This window comes from Carassius gibelio, chromosome B1, assembly GCF_023724105.1.
Source record: "Carassius gibelio isolate Cgi1373 ecotype wild population from Czech Republic chromosome B1, carGib1.2-hapl.c, whole genome shotgun sequence".
Classification (NCBI taxonomy): domain Eukaryota; kingdom Metazoa; phylum Chordata; class Actinopteri; order Cypriniformes; family Cyprinidae; genus Carassius; species Carassius gibelio.
In genome coordinates this window covers 4,201,911-4,218,339 of record NC_068396.1, presented here as the reverse complement: position 1 = coordinate 4,218,339, position 16,429 = coordinate 4,201,911, and the positions used below count along the sequence as shown (strand labels likewise).

General features: G+C 36.1%; 3 protein-coding genes across 6 annotated transcripts in view; 2 read left to right on the top strand and 1 right to left on the bottom strand.

Annotated features, from left to right (window-relative positions):
• Nucleotides 1–16,429, top strand: part of LOC127949379 (glypican-5) — a 168,552-nt gene that overhangs the window by 94,250 nt on the left and 57,873 nt on the right. The gene's annotated exons all lie outside the window — the stretch shown is intronic.
• On the top strand, nt 2,870–6,402 carry LOC127949380 (uncharacterized). Its single transcript, XM_052546504.1, has 7 exons — nt 2,870–3,376; nt 4,098–4,798; nt 5,089–5,134; nt 5,235–5,326; nt 5,513–5,623; nt 5,735–6,011; nt 6,101–6,402. The coding sequence occupies exons 1-7, from the start codon at nt 3,341–3,343 to the stop codon at nt 6,305–6,307; spliced, it is 1,470 nt and encodes a 489-aa protein (XP_052402464.1). The 5' UTR covers nt 2,870–3,340; the 3' UTR covers nt 6,308–6,402.
• LOC127949378 (uncharacterized) lies at nt 6,394–11,966 on the bottom strand. 4 transcript variants are annotated; one of them, XM_052546500.1, is made up of 14 exons: nt 11,705–11,966; nt 10,603–10,780; nt 10,205–10,280; nt 9,683–9,957; nt 9,442–9,579; nt 8,833–8,912; nt 8,608–8,688; nt 8,325–8,530; nt 8,044–8,146; nt 7,798–7,960; nt 7,602–7,702; nt 7,323–7,476; nt 7,056–7,182; nt 6,394–6,919 (listed from the first exon to the last, which is right to left on the bottom strand). In XM_052546500.1, the coding sequence occupies exons 1-14, from the start codon at nt 11,722–11,724 to the stop codon at nt 6,627–6,629; spliced, it is 1,995 nt and encodes a 664-aa protein (XP_052402460.1). In that variant the 5' UTR covers nt 11,725–11,966; the 3' UTR covers nt 6,394–6,626. The 4 variants fall into 4 exon arrangements, with proteins under 4 accessions (XP_052402460.1, XP_052402458.1, XP_052402459.1 ...); XM_052546498.1 differs by having other exon boundaries at nt 10,567–10,780; nt 11,705–11,957; XM_052546499.1 differs by lacking the exon at nt 11,705–11,966 and adding an exon at nt 10,864–11,047 and having other exon boundaries at nt 10,567–10,780.

Genomic DNA, 16,429 nt, shown 5'->3' with positions numbered 1-16,429 from the left:
CCTTTATATTTGAATATTTATTGCATATTGAGTTACTATGCACCAAAATATTTATAGGTATTAACTATAGTTGGATTTTAACTACAAAACAACACAACTGTAAGAAATTTAGGCTTCAAAATCTGAAAACAAAAGGTCTGAAATCCTATTTTGGACTGAAAAGCCCATGTTCACACTACAATAAACACTGCGCCTGATTCAGATTCTGTGCTCACATTCAATTTATTTGTGAGTTTGACCTTTTAAATGTGACCTGTATTAGGAATGTGCAAAACTAGCCAACTAACCGGAAGCCCAGGATAATTAGACTGCTTTTGGGTTCGTCTGACCCCGATCGGGTGGTTTTCTCACGGGGCGTTTGTGTAAGATGAGTTCCCCTGTTCAAAACAGATATAAGGAGCGCAAAGAAATGCAGGGACTGTTTTTAACCTCTGCTTCGCGCCTGGGTTTATTTTTCTATAATGAGCTGCTTGCTGTGTTTTATTTCCTTTAGTTTCTCTTTGTGTGTGACAGAGCATACGCCTCTGTTTTGAGAAAAGAGAAAAATAAATAAAAAAACAAAGAAGGTGAAGAAGAGACTACAAGTAGTTTAGAAAGAGATTCTGAAAAAAAAAGGACAGATGTGGCAGGTCACAGGTGAGCGGAGTGAGCGATCTTTCTCTGGCTGCTTACCCCTGTTCATTTATTCTGAATCAATTTTATTGAGTTTCATCAAGTGTGCGCCGGGTTGCCAGAGACGATGGCTTGGCACGGCCGGCTGGATGGCAGATGCTGGATTCTGATTGGCAGCTGGGCCGTTCCAGCGATGTCCATGCTGACAGAAGTTTGGCTTCGGTTCGGGAGAGCGGCATCCAGAGTCGTGCAACTGAAGCAGAGATAACTAGGTCTGTACGGACCACGAACACTTTTCACAGCTCAAGGGAGGACAGACCAGGATACACACACACACACACAAACATGATGAAACCTGAGAAACTTGACTCTTAAAGTACGTGGTACCATAGTATTATCTCAGCACGATCTTTAATGGTATACCATGGTTTCCTTCGAAGTACCTTAGCCTTTGAAATAAATGAAACCTTTCTCTACAGGATATTTTGAATCTGAATATGCCCAGCTTAACTGATTTCATGGTTTATCAGCAATCCATTAATTATTTTGAAATAAAAGGAAATTAACTTGCAAAAGGAATGTTATTTAGTGAAATACATAAATTACTTTGTACGTTTTTAATAGTAATAATACAATTGTTTCTGTTATTATATAATATTGTAATATTTTATTAATGTAAATGTTGTTTATTATCATAAAAATAATAATATTAAATCCATTTATAAAATAAATATTATGAATATAAATTATGATTATACATATTATTATGATAATTATTATTATATAGTACATTATTATCATAATAATATGTATAATCATAATTTATATTCATAATATTTATTTTATAAATGGATTTAATATTATTATTTTTATGATAATAAACAACATTTACATTAATAAAATTTTACAATATTATATAATAACAGAAACAATTGTATTATTATTAAAAATGTACAAAGTAATTTATGTAAATATAAACGTGTGTGTGTGTGCATTATAATATATATATATATATATATATATATATATATATATATATATATATATTTAAATATGGTTTATTGTAAATATTAAACTTTTGCATGTAGGTGTGTGTATATGTAGATATGTGTACCAACCTCACATGCCATCATGTTTGTGTGGGCTAGTTTAAATTAATTACAAATTAATTGCAGGATATAAGTGCAATCACACAAGGGCCTGCACATAATTATGAAAACACTCATGAATGACCTCAGCGTCTGAATTTCTGGCTCTTCACATTGGGATTCATGCGGCTGTGTGAATGTTTATGTGCTTATTAGACTGCTGATGGTGATTTGTACACACCGTGGACATATTGACGGTCAGTATGACCTTTTCTCTCAGGACTAGCGCTGATGATGACTCTTATGAGCCAAGAAAGTGAAAGTCTGTATGTTTGTGTCCCGCGAGGTAAATAAGGGCCAGACAGCTGTCTTCAGTCAATCAGCTCAACATGACCTTGTTTTTAGGACAATGGGAAGACCATCTGGAGTCCCGCGTGCCTCTAAACAACAAGATCCTTCAGGACAATAAGGAGAATTAGCCTCACCTCATGTCAGCATAACTTGCATTACGTTCTTTCCTCAGAGAAACACAAAAGAGCAAATAGCTTCAATAAAAGTATCATGCAAAAAATTATAAATACTCCATATTGCGTTAAATTCCAAATCAAATTAATATGATGAAAAAGTCATCTGTTGACTGCTGTGACCGAATCACTGAATCGCTTGAGAACAGGAGCAATTTGATTTGTGAGCGAATCATTCAGGTCTTAGAACTTGATTCAAAACAATGATTCATTTAAGAATCAAACATCGCTAGTCGAGCAGATCGAGGTTTTTAGCGAATAACTGCTTAAATGATCAGTATTTTCCTTGGATTGTAGCACAGGAATCATGGCGTTTCTTGTTATTTATCATTAATTTAAACCCGGTCTGAAATCGATGCTCTTATTTACTCACCCTCATGTCGGAATAACTTCTGATACTTTCTTTCCAAAAAAGGAAATCGCTTTAATAAGGACACATAAAAGTATCATACAAAAACAGTCCATATTGATTTATATCATAGCTAAATTTCACAAATAGTCTTCTTCACATCCAGTCAGCTGTTGTGACCGAATCGTTGAATTGTTTGAGAACAGGACCAATTTGGTTTATGAATGAATCATTCAGGTCTTTGAATTGGATTAAAGATTCATTGGGAAGAGCTGATTTGAAACAATGATTCTATGGAGTCAAAATAGGGCCATATATATCTGCAAAATAAAACAATGTTTTGCAAACAAAAAATATGTTTTGCAAAAAAATATATATGTTTTGCAAAAAAATATATATGTTTTGCAAATAAAAATAGAGTATTGAGAAAAAAAATTGCTTTTTTGCAAGTAAAAAAAATAACTGCAAAAGAAAGGTTTACCGCTGAGAGAAAACATAAAGTTTAGCAAAGTAAAACTTCAGCCGCATTAACTTTGCAACACATTTCCCTTTGCGCTGCTCCTTTAAATCCGCGTTTCAGTCATCCGTGCCTTTGCAGTGCAAGCTTTCCTTTGCGCTTCATTTTTTCTTTGCGCCTCGCTTTGTGTCCCTGATTTTACGTGGGGGAGGGGTCAAGAGGTTGAGGTGTGTACAAGGGACGAAGGCGCGTCCTTCTCGTTACGTCATCAGCGCGAGCCCCAGAGCCCTGACCGAGTGGATCGATCGAAATGGCGGAGCAGAGACATGCGGGTGATGGATCACAGGTATGTATTATTGATCGCTTTCTTCTTATTATTATTAGACTCCTATATTATTAATAACAGATACTTCAGACCGGCCAGAGGGTGGCATTTAACGGGGTTTTGCAGTAAAATTATTTGAGTAAGAAGCTATTATGTGTGGAGAGCTTTCACTGAACATCATAATCTCATTTTTTTATGGAGATGGGCCTGTAGAGGCTTTTTGCATCTGAAATCTTTTAATGTAATCCACAAAAAAGGCAAAATATAGTATGTGTGGTGGAAATAGCATTCAGACATACGTTACTGCATCCGCCATGTTCTGTTGTCATGTGACCCCTATGTTCTTTGATCTGAGACAGAGTAACTGCAACACACATAACTAGTTTTAGGAAATGCATATGGACATCATTTTATCAATATTCCTAAAACCTTCTCATGTATTTTCATGATAGTAAAGTATATTAATAATAATGATGATGATGTTCGACTGTTGTTTTTTTAAATGCACGTTATAAGTGACTCAAACTCGAACTGCTTACATAGAGCATTATTTCCTACTGATCAGAATCGTGAAGACACTCAAATAAGAAACAATCGTGCACAAAACACACACAGATACATGCACAGAACTCAACACGCACACACCAGCCAAACTCCCAAGGGTGTTTTAACTTTAGCTGACTCGCATATCAATTTTTAAATATTTTTTTATACATTTAATCAAATAAATTCTTATCTTTAGGTCCATGGACCTAATGATGCCACAAGTCACCAGCTGGGAAGGATGATCATGGAAAGACTGCTATCCAAACTGCAGGATGCAATGAGTCGCCTACCCCTAGATTTAGATTATTTGCAGTTTTTATGTGGTCATGAGCTTCTCTTCATTTCATCAGTCTATGATCAAATTTCAGTCCCAGAGGAACTCCTTGGCGAACTGTCAACCTTGAAAAACACAGTGGATAGGCATATTGACAATAACAATGAACCTGTTACTGCCCTTGAAGTTGAATTTGGAGTTAAGGGGCCCCCAAAGTTTATTATTTCCAGAGAACATCTTCAGTACCTAGTTAATATGCAGCTATCTGTTCCATGTATTGCCGAGCTTCTTGGTGTGTCAACAAGGACAATCAAACGTCGCCTCACTGAGTATGGCATTTCTCTAAAGGACACCTACAGTAAAATCACAGATGAAGAACTTGACAACCTAGTGAGGTCAATCAAAGCTAAAAGTCCACACCTAGGCCATAGAATGATGAAGGGACACTTACAAGCCTTGGGTCATCGTGTGCCATGGACAAGAGTTTGGGATTCCATGCATCGAGTGGACTCTGCTGGAATACTTGCAAGAATTACACAATTGAGATGTGTAGTCAGAAGGACTTATTCCGTCAAGGGCCCTCTTCATGTTGTTCACGTAGACACAAACCATAAGCTGATAAGGTATGTTATGCGTGTCAAGCCATTGATGTAATGCTACTGAAAAGTATATGTGACCCTTTCTGTGAAAATATCACATATTGTGATCACATTACATTTTGAAGTCATTATTTGTGAGTTTCTGAGTTTTCTAATTCTATTTAAATTCTTTGAAAATGTATGAAGGAATAGAAGTAATGCCCAAATTTTTTTTGATATTTTTAATCCTTAAAAATGACTTATTATGCATGCGAGTTTCTCTCTACAGTTTACATACGCATTTCAACTGGTAATAACAGATTATCTTTTATCAGATATGGCCTTGTGATATTCGGTGCCATTGATGGGTACTCCAGAAAGGTATTTTTCTCTTTATTTAATGCATTGTTGGCCTATAAATTTTGTACAAATCAAATTCCTGATGGAATGCGTAAGTCTAACTTTACTTTATGTCTCTCAGGTCATGTACCTTGGAGCTGCAACAGATAACAAGGCATCCACTGCCCTCGGTTTTTTCCTTCAGTCAGTGGAGAGACATGGGTTTCCCTTGAGGTAAGACAACTTACATCATGAGTGTGTATGAATGCTTTGTTACCTCCAGTAATGATTGCTTCTTTTGTGAACGTCACCTTGGATAAAAGCATAAGCTAAATGTAAATAAATCCCTGCTTGTTTAAACATGGTTAACATAGGTTTCTTTTCTAAAATACCTGGTCATATTTAATTTTTTGCATTTAGAGTTCGAGGAGACCAAGGAGTTGAAAATGTAGAGATTGCCAGATGTATGTTTTCTGTGCGAGGTTGTGGCAGGGGAAGCTACATTTCAGGGAAAAGCGTGCATAACCAGCGGTAAGCAGCAAGATAAGTTAGTTAAAGCTTGATATTAATCTTAAAGTGTTCTGTTTCTAAGAATGATGATTTGTGTTCAACATTACACACTGTTTTCTCTTCCATTTTTAGCATTGAGCGCCTTTGGCGTGACATATGGATGGCAGTTACAAACATCTATTACGATGTTTTGCACAGCCTTGAAGAGGAAGGATTACTAGAGCCAACCAACAGCCTTCACCTCTTTTGTTGTCAGTTTGTGTTCCTGCCTCGTCTCCAGGCCAGCCTTGACTCCTTTACTATTGGGTGGAATAACCATCCTCTCCGCACAGAGAGTAATCGAAGCCCAGAACAGTTGTGGGAAATTGGACTCCTGCAAAACCCTGTCACTCCTCCAGTCCCATCTGAGGTATTTTAAGAATTTGTCTTTTAATGCATGTAATGTTTTCATGCAAGATATTGTCCCAATGTCCATAAACTATTACCAACTTTTAACAGATTGTACAAGACGACGACTCTGACTGGGACACAGACAGTATCTCTGACCAGCCGTGGACAGGAATTGTAGTTCCTCCAGTCGAATGCCCCTTAACTGAAGAACTTAAGGCCCAAATTCAAACTTTTTTTAACCCAACCTCACACTCTCAAAACTATGGAAGAGACCAGTATTTAGAAGTTTTAAATTTTGTACTGCTTCATTCTTAATTGACACTAAATCAATCATTGAAATGACTAGTGACCAAATGATCCATTTACAAGCAAATTAACATCCAATTCAATAAAAAACAAACTTAAGTTGACATTGCATGCTTGTTTTATTTTCTGTATTTGCTATATTTAAGAAAAAGGCTCTTATAACAACGTGTTCTCTAAACACATGCATTAAGATATCAAATTTTACAATATGTAACACGTTGTGTTCTCTACAGATACACAGTAAATTTCAAAACCATAAAGAACATTTGCCAATGTATAAAAGTTTTTGTTTCCCGAACATGTACAATTCCATACATTTAGTAACATTTTAAATTCTGTTAAAACCGTTGTCAAATTGAATGGCTTGCAACATGACTGACTTAAAAGAACTGTAGTCACCCATGTGTACTGTGGGAAATGTAATTTTTCTGGCACAGGCACTTACAACTGGGAAGCATATTTTATGTTCTGGCATCCTCTGCATACACTCATGGTCAAAATGAAGAGAAATTTTGAATTCTTTAAGTTCTGACATTAGAAGAGGTTTGTGTCCCTGGCCAGTGAGCCATTGCATAACACCGGGGACAGTTAAGGGCAGGATGTCTCCGTCAGGGTTATCCTCTACAAGCAAAACAACTTGTTATCTCTAGGGTTGGTATTGTCTGAATTCAATCAATTACATTTTGACATTAATTTGTGTAATCTGCAGTTTTTTTAAACTATGTATACTAAATCAACTCTGTCAGTTCATACATACCACAGCTTTCAATTTCTTGGAGAAAGTCTTGCAGAAAGTTGATTATAGCTGTTTCATAAGTCTCTCGTACTGATCCCTTCTCCGACATTTTCGGAAGAATGTTCTGCATGATGAAGTCTGCATCAGCCTGTGAAAAAAAAACCCCATCCATTTTCAGGTACATTTACACATATATGCATTTGGCTTTTATCCAAAGCTACTTTATTACTATAATAAAATTTATGTAATACAATATATAGGCATATTTTCTTTTCCAGTTATTGATACCTTATCATCATCATCCACCACATCAGGGACAAAGAACTGGTGGCAAAGTCCTGAATGGTTTTCCAGAATGTCTACAAAATTGTAGACTTCAAGACCTTTTCGGATTTGCTTCAACAAAGGGACCAAACGTAGAGTTGCATGAAGCACAATTGATCTGGAAAAAGAACCAGAAAATTCTTGCATAATATAGACAGTGTTGTGGCTAATCAGTATAAGGCAGCAAAATTAAAACCGTTTGCAAGGTTTCAAATGTAAAGAAGTTATATGACTTTTTCTGACCTTATTATGGCCTCTTTGTTCTCAGGTTTAACGGCCCCAGTAAAACCACAGTTAATTATTTGATCATTCCATGCAGAGAGATCGGTTTCTTCTTCCTCCACCTGAAAACACATAAAAACGTAAACTGTGGCAAATGGTGCTTGCGTAGAAATAAAGGTTTTATGAAATCAGATTTTATTTGGAAAAAAATTACTACCTTTTTAATCAAATGATAAAGTTCAGCATCATCCACATCATCTATAGTTAGAGTTGATTCATCCAAGTCTCCAGATGAGAGATAATCAAAGCACCACGGCCTCAAGAAACGGGGGGCAGGCCCACCCTGAGCGAGACTAACAGAAAACACTTCTCCAGCAGTCCTGAAAGAAAGAATACAAAGTAATATTTAGTTGTATGCAAAAATGACAACTGACATGTTACTACAATGTACAATATTACTAACCTAAAAAATCCCTTCTCCATATTACTTAGGGAGTAGATGGGGCTCTTCCCTCTCTGGTGTCCTCTGTGCTCAAAGAGGTGTTTCTCAATCTCACCAATCAAATCTACAAACAAATGTACATGTTAAAAAAAGAATGTAATTTACTACATTGTACAATTATAAGCACATTAAAACATACCAAATCTCATAATGACTCGTGGTAACTGTTTATTGTTTTTCTAAACTTTAAATTGTTACGATGAATATAAAAACCTAATAAGGCGATTGTGAACCTGACTTGCCTGAAAGAAATTCCTTACGAATGGCACCTGTGTCAACACCTGCTTCCCCCAAAAATGTTACACGCAAAGTATTGCCCGGGGTTCCTCTCTTTTGTCTTTGCCACTGCACCATAGCTCTTTGATAGAAGTCAGTTCGAGAAACACAGATCTTGAAATCCTTGCTGTCATCTACCCTACTTGCCAACAAAAGCAATACATCATCTGGACTATAAAAACAGGAAAAAAAGATTAGTAAAGAATTCTGATGTCTCAGGGTTGTTCAAATGCAATAAATAGACTGTACCATTTCATGTCTGGGCCTTGGTTTTGCTGTACAGGTGTGCCACACGGAGGACTGCTCTCATAATCCAGTGTCTGTAATGTACTGAGTATATACCCAATGGTTAGATTGACTTCTTATAAGTGTTATAACATGTTGTAAATGTTATAATACTTAAAACATGTTTTTAATACATAACCTTATTAAATGTCTGTAAATGAAATAACTTTTCAAATCATTAAAAATTACCTATCTCCACATACACTTGCATGCATGGGCAACTCTGTCTGTGAAAATGTGTCTAAACAAATGGGACACTGTCCCTCATCCTACAATGGCAAAAGGACAACTGATTAAGTATTATACAATAAAATCCCAATTAAAACAATTGGTTATTTCCAAACTCCAATCAAGTATTTTGTTTAATTGGTCACTTTAAATACTTTGGTCACCAAGTATTTTGCAAGATCTAAACAAGCACTGGCTGTTTCAGTTTTTTTAACTTTACAAAAAACATTCTTATTCAGTTCTAAATGTTCAGTAAATTGTATGGACTTCTAACGTGTGTAGTGTTTTAAAACTATAAAAATAGGGCATTCTTCTCAGCCAGTGTTATTTACCTCTTGCAAAAAAAAAGGTCTTTATGTACCAATGAGAGACAGTATAATTACAATCAATTAATCAAAAGTACTTGACAATAAGGCACTACAAAGAAATTAACATTACCATTAGTAATAAAATCTTAACATGGCATCTAATTAATTTTACTAACTGCAACAGTCCTTATGCACTTATAAGCAAATTAAAAGCAAATGTATTTTGAATATATTAAAAACACAGCATTTTCATTTAGCTCACCTCAAAACTTGTGGTGGGTGTAGGAGAACAAGTTTGTATTGAAGTGGTGGGTGTGTGTATAGAAGCTGGGGCTGTAGGGGTAACTGCTCTGGTAATCTCACCAACTACTTTTACATCCTCATCATCATCTTCAGTAGTCTGAAATTACAAAATGAGATATATATTCTAACTAAAAGAAAACTTAACTGAAAAATGTTATAATAAATTCTACTAAAAAAATGTAATCGTGTAAACAACATACCTCATCATTAGCGGACTGTGTGCAGCCACCACAAGATTTAACATGCAAGTACAAAACTGGTAGTGGCATTGTGGTTTTACAAGTACGACACTCAACCTTTGGCATCTTCGCAAACTCTTCTGCTGAGAATGGCAGTGGATCAAGACATAACTCATCTTGAAGAGGGACCATATACAGTGCTGTTTTTCCAGCAGTGGTAGCCATTTTGAGAAGGCTGCCTGTATAACCCTCTGAGTCTGGAGGAACAACAGTAAGCTTTCTTCTTCCATTCCCACCTGACAATTTAAAAACACATTAACAAATTCAAAAATAAAAGGTCTTTACTATATAATTGGGATTATACTGTAGCTAAAAAGAAAAAAAAACAGTGCTTCCCATATTCTATTAACACTTCCCTGTGTACTACTATTAAAAAAGGATGTAGCATGGGATTTAAGGTTAGAATGCCAGGAGAAACGTTCAATTAATAACTCTACTCAGATATTCATGTTTGTGTCTGTTCTGGTTGACAGTACAGCATACCTGGTGCCTTATAAAGTAACCACCCTCCAGTAAGGGACTTCATCTTTGGAAATTCAGCTTCAAGGAGCTTGCATAACTCAAATAAACATGAAACAGAACAAGGGTTCTCAAACAACCATACACAGTAAAAACTAAATCTTTATCACATTGAAAATTTTACGTGCATTTGTTTGTAATTTTTATTCATACTTATTCACATTTTACTATATTTAAGCAAATTATGTTCATTCATCTCAGCATGCTTTGAAAGTGGAATATTACTTTGAAGTAGCAATTATTCGCAGGTTGATATAGAAATAATCCTGCTCTAAAATCAGGTGGCACAAACTAACAAATTAGATTGTACTATAAAATGAACTTACATCCGAATGGTTCACATTGGATGAAATTGTAATCACCCGTTTTCCTAGTCCGGCCTGGAGTAGTTCAAGCTCTTCAGAAGGTGTGGGTGAGGTGTCAGTGTTGCTGCTCATTAAATATATGGAAACAGCAAATGGTTTCCAAGGTGTGGCTTTCACATGTATTTGTTGATTTGGAGTTTTCTTCTTTGCTTTTTTAAACATCCCAGGAAAAGATCTACAAATAATAAAACAATGTTAATTATAATATTAAACATTCAAAAGAGATTTGTTAAGATAATTAGATGTGGATGCGGCAACCTGGCCATATCCTGCTCTATTCGAGGCTGAGAAATAGCAGGAGGCTGCTGTCGTTGTTGTGGCTGCTGCTGCTGACCCTGAGCTGACTGAATCTGACCAAGGCTTTGGGTCAGAAGACCTATTAAATTCTGTGCAGCTGTACAGACATCTGAATATTCTCTCTGTTAAATATGTCATGACAACATCACATAGGATTATCTGGATCAGTTGTGTGAAACTCAGTTCCCGGAGGGCCACAGCTCTGCACAGTTTAGCTCAAACCCTAATCAAACATATCTGATTCAGCTAATCAAGATCTTCAGGATTACTAGAAACCTCCAAACAGGTGTGGGTTGGAGCTGGTTTGGGCTAAACTGTGCAGAGCTGTGGCCCTCCAGGAATTGAGTTTCACACAACTGATCTAGAATAAGTGCATTAACAATGTATCATAAACATCACAGCTTTTAAACATAGTCTATTGGGATGTGACCTACTGTATATAAATAAACTTGTTCGGAATCAGAAAGAGGTTTATTTCAAATTATTTTTGCACATTTGTTTTGTATTATTGGTTTTATTTAGAGTATATTTTGAGAGACACCTTTGGCATCGTTTATAGTCCATAATACAACTAGGGCGTGGAGAATGATTATTATAAATCATTAATTATAAAACAACGTGAAAGGTGTGCATATTGAGAGAAATGTACAGCCGCCGACACACTCGGCGATTAGCTAATTGACACTAACCGCATTAATTGATCTCTAACTTACTTAACTTGAGCAAACGCGTTGATACAGATAGTTACATATAGTTATCGGTCTATCTAGTGAACTTGAAGAAAGCGATCAATAATACATACCTGTGATCCATCACCCGCATGTCTCTGCTCCGCCATTTCGATCGATCCACTCGGTCAGGGCTCTGGGGCTCGCGCTGATGACGTAACGAGAAGGACGCGCCTTCGTCCCTTGTACACACCTCAACCTCTTGACCCCTCCCCCACGTCAAATCAGGGACACAAAGCGAGGCGCAAAGAAAAAATGAAGCGCAAAGGAAAGCTTGCACTGCAAAGGCACGGATGACTGAAACGCGGATTTAAAGGAGCAGCGCAAAGGGAAATGTGTTGCAAAGTTAATGCGGCTGAAGTTTTACTTTGCTAAACTTTATGTTTTCTCTCAGTGGTAGACCTTTCTTTTGCAGTTATTTTTTTTTACTTGCAAAAAAGCAATTTTTTTTCTCAATACTCTATTTTTATTTGCAAAACATATTTTTTTTTTTTTTTGCAAAACATATATATTTTTTGCAAAACATATTTTTTGTTTGCAAAACATTGTTTTGTTTTGCAGATATATATGGCCCTATTTTGACTCGATATTGATTCAGTCTGGAATCAAACATCGCTAGACTGGAAGATCGTGCAAGCGAACAAATGCTAAAATTATCGGCATGTTCCTCACAAAAAGACATCATGTGACTTCAGAAGACTTGGATTATAGAGCAAAAATTGACTTTAATACTTTTAATGATGGTGTTTTCTTGTTATTTTCGACTAATTTAAGGTGCAGTGAGTCTGTTGTGCACAAAAGGCTTGACATTTGGAGATTTGATGATTGGATTGGATGTGACAGGCAGGATGTGAAATTGATGTTCATAAAGTTCCTTAAATAGTTCCTTAAAGTTTCTTAATTAGCCCCGCCCACCGTGAGACCTCATTGGTCTAAAACCTCTCCACTCGAGAACATTTCCTTGCTGCTATTGGCTGTGATTGTCTCACATTTTTATGCTTCTAGTTCAGCATTAACATGATTTACACCCATTCATACTCTTCTAATAAACAAACACGCCAAGCTTTGCGTCTGGTTTTACGTCATCCGCTTTAATCCTGTGTCTGCATGACTTTGATAAGACACGTTGATTCACGCGTCATTTAGTCCGACTGCAGTAAACGGTTTGTTAATGAACTTTTATGCAGTCAAAAGCACCTGAGGACAGTCGCTTCATCAAATATGGTTTCAGTCTAAACAAATCAGGCTCAACATAACACACAGCCATCACATTTAGAGAACATTTACCATTCCTGCGAGGTATTTCCAAATATGACTGCATTCGTCTTGTTAGCAAAGCTGCTTTAAAGACATCTGCGCATCTGAAAATGTCTCAGCTATTTATTTGTGTACCAGGACGCTTTTATGGTGTTTACCTCCTCGGTTGCCATTTAGATTTAGTGGGGCCATTTTTCACAAATCATAAATGTTTAATGACACATTTACAGGAGCAGGGAAAGCTTACCGACTGTGACATTAATCTGATTTTTTTTTTATCAATTGGGGCTCATATCCAGTAAAAGCTTTCCCCCTCACTTTTATTTATGTATTTTTTGTACCTTGATGCTGAACTTGCCATTTTTGTGTATTTCTAACTCATTTTAAGTAGATTGATGATGTCAGTAGTGTCAAACATAAGACCACAAGATTTAATCAAATGCATGTTAACAATATTATGTATATTTCCCATGAAATTGCATTATTTTAATAAAAAAGTTCACTAATTATTATTATTATTATTATTATTATTATTATTATTATTATCATTATTATTATTAATCATACTATAGAAACAATTTCCACCACGGAATAATAATAAAATAAATAAATAAATAAATAAATAACAAAAAATATTGAATTCATGACTTTTGTAACTACTAGATTTTATAATGTTCTAAACATTATTTAATTTTGAAATTGTTTGTAACAATGAAATCAATTTTCTTTTCATTTTAAGGATACCCACCGATAATTTTTATTGCAAAGATTCTACAAAAATACACTTTGTAAACTCTATATATCTGTGAAAGTACTCATAATTTTCAGTCCCACATGTGCAGAATCTATTCATTTGTTTCTGGATTCCTCATTCCTCCTTCCACAGCTGTTTAATTCATACACCGCCCAAAAAAAAAAAAAAAAACACACCCCAGAAAAAGTCCTTGATCCCTCACGTCCTGGAGCGGCCATCACTTTCATGCACTGTCAGCCCTGCTACCTGAAACGCCGGTGGCCTATATTTGCATTTACGCTGTGTTGCGAGGTCACGCCTGGCTTCCCTGGAGGTGAATCTACTTCCTTTACAAATCAGCCTAATCCTGGAGGTGTCCTGTTCGGCCTGCATTTGCCCCAAAGAGCCACTAGATAAGCAGCCAGGAGTCCCAGGCTTCCACGTTGTTAATTACACGAGAGAAATCAGCCAGATCTCATGAGATATGCAGAAAATAGAGGGGCAGCGATGTGGTTTTAAAGTGTCTCTCCAGCTGTAGTTTGCTGTCGAAGATGGAGCTGGACATGACCGATAGCGCCTCCCGAGACCCTGAGTGATTTAGGAGATATGTGACTGTGTTTTACACACCAGAAAGGCCCTGTGTGCTTGCATTAGCGCTTATGTAAAGGGCACCTCTGTCTCACGCTTATCTGTGATTGGAGACCTGGTTTAATGCATCATGGGTGCATGAAAGCTCATGGAGATGTGATAATGCACAAATCATGACTCAAATGCTATGATTTACTATGCTATGGTTATTTTTATATTATTCTAACATGCATGGACGAACATGTGATTATGTGCCACTGAAGACTGGAGCAATGATGCTGAAAATACAGCTTTGATCACAGGAATAAATTACATTTTACAATATCTTCAAATAGAAAATAATGTAAATTGTAATACTATTCCTGAGTTCACTGACTATTTTTGATCAAATAAATGCAGAGAGAGAGAAAAAATAAAAATAAATAAGCACTTACCAACTCCACATTTTTTAACAGTAGTGTATATTTCCAATATAGTATTAAATATTTATATTATACATTTTATTATTAATATTTTAATTATAAAAGTGTGCTTTACAGGCCTGGACAATCATGAAAAAAAAAAAAAAAAAAACATCTAGATAATGGCCAATGTTATTGAAGTATAGTAAACGTTCTAATCATGAATAAAAATCCTACTCATGAAAATTTGCTGGTCAGAAAATATGGGAACCCTATTAATTGTTTTGTTCAAGTAAATATGAAGTTACAATAGTGTTACTAACACTTTATATATTTCACAAATGTAATCAATCTGCTTTAAAACAATGAAAAGTGTAGGATTGCTAATTTTGTTAATCTTATTTATATGCAAGCAAACATCTAGTTGCTGATAGCGGCATGCAACCTATATTGCAAGGTTTGTTGATGCATCAATAGATGAACTCTTCAAACTCTTCGTAAGACGTCTTGTAAAAGGTAAGACCTTGACAATAAGATAGAGTGATCCATGTTTTGTCCATTTATTCAACCTCCTCGAGGGAATCCCATGCAACTGCGGTGGGAGTTTTAATTGGCCGGTTGCATTGGAACCGTCTCAGCCCATGTCCTACCGGAATCGTCATATGTGCACACGGCGAGGTGCACGTCCTCTTCAGAGAGCTCTTTGGCTTAGCTAATGGGGTTATTGATCATTTTGACACAGCCGGCATTTCTATAAGCCCTGTGAAAGGCCTGCTCAAAGTGTAGCGCATCACAAGAGGAATGCATTTAGATTACTTCATTGCAGCTCCGAGCGGCCAGTGCCTGCAGAAGATAGCATTCTCAAATGTCCCATCATTTCTGGCCTTTAAAGGACACTTTTTAAAATATTTGTCACAAAACTCTTTATGCTGCTTCTCTTTTTCCTCTTCCCCAGCCGTACTGCCAGATTGCCGTCAGCTCTGGCTTCAGGTGCAGTAAAATCCCATTGGCCGACCTGATGAGGTGCCGGGCGACGAAATTCAAGCTCTTTTGAGAATAAATGAAGCAATCTGAATGTCATCTCTATATTGGCTTTAGAGGTTATGGAGAACTGTCCTACAGAAAGCCACTGGCAAGAGTATAGAGTAGAGTTTACTGGAGTTGATTTGCAGTGTGGTAAATTTAATTAGATAGTGGTAATAAAAGCCTAGTGATATTTTTTTTTTACACCTTAGATATAGAATACTGATTTATTCTTTCATTGATCCATTGATTTTATTGGGTTGTTTGCTGGTTGTGTGGATTGTTGGTTGGTTGGTTGATTCATTGATTGGTTATTTTGAGAGGACGGATGAATGTTCAATTCATTCAATCGAATGGATTGGATGATTGTTTGATTCATTGGTTAATTTATTTGCATATTTGGATAATTGTTCAGTTCATTCAGTCAATTGATTGGATGGTTGTTTGATTATTTTATTAAAATTATTGATTAATTCATTTAGATAGTTGGATATTTGTTCAGTTGATTGTTTCATTGATTGTTTGGTATTTTGATTCATAGATTCATTCATTTGGGTAGTGTAAACGTTTTTTTAAATTCCTTCAGTCAAATTATTGGATGGTTGTTTGATTCAATGATTCATTCATTTGGAAGGTTGGATAGTTGTTTAATCCATTCATTCAATGGACTGGATGAGAATAATTACTGTATAGTTCATTCTTTCAAATGCATTGGATGTTTTATGATTCATATATTTCTTCATTTAGATAGCTGGATGATTGTTCAGTTGATTCATTCAGATGGATTGGATGGTTCT

Coding starts and splice junctions, on each gene's coding strand:
- LOC127949378 (XM_052546498.1), bottom strand. CDS start 11,724: ATGCGGGTGATGGATCACAG. Junction 7,183..7,322: donor TGGTGGATGATGATGATAAG/GTATCAATAACT, acceptor TTTTTTTCACAG/GCTGATGCAGACTTCATCAT. Junction 6,920..7,055: donor CCAAGAAATTGAAAGCTGTG/GTATGTATGAAC, acceptor TTTTGCTTGTAG/AGGATAACCCTGACGGAGAC.
- LOC127949380 (XM_052546504.1), top strand. CDS start 3,341: ATGGCGGAGCAGAGACATGCGGGTGATGGATCACAG. Junction 3,377..4,097: donor ATGCGGGTGATGGATCACAG/GTATGTATTATT, acceptor TCTTATCTTTAG/GTCCATGGACCTAATGATGC. Junction 5,624..5,734: donor AAAAGCGTGCATAACCAGCG/GTAAGCAGCAAG, acceptor TTCCATTTTTAG/CATTGAGCGCCTTTGGCGTG.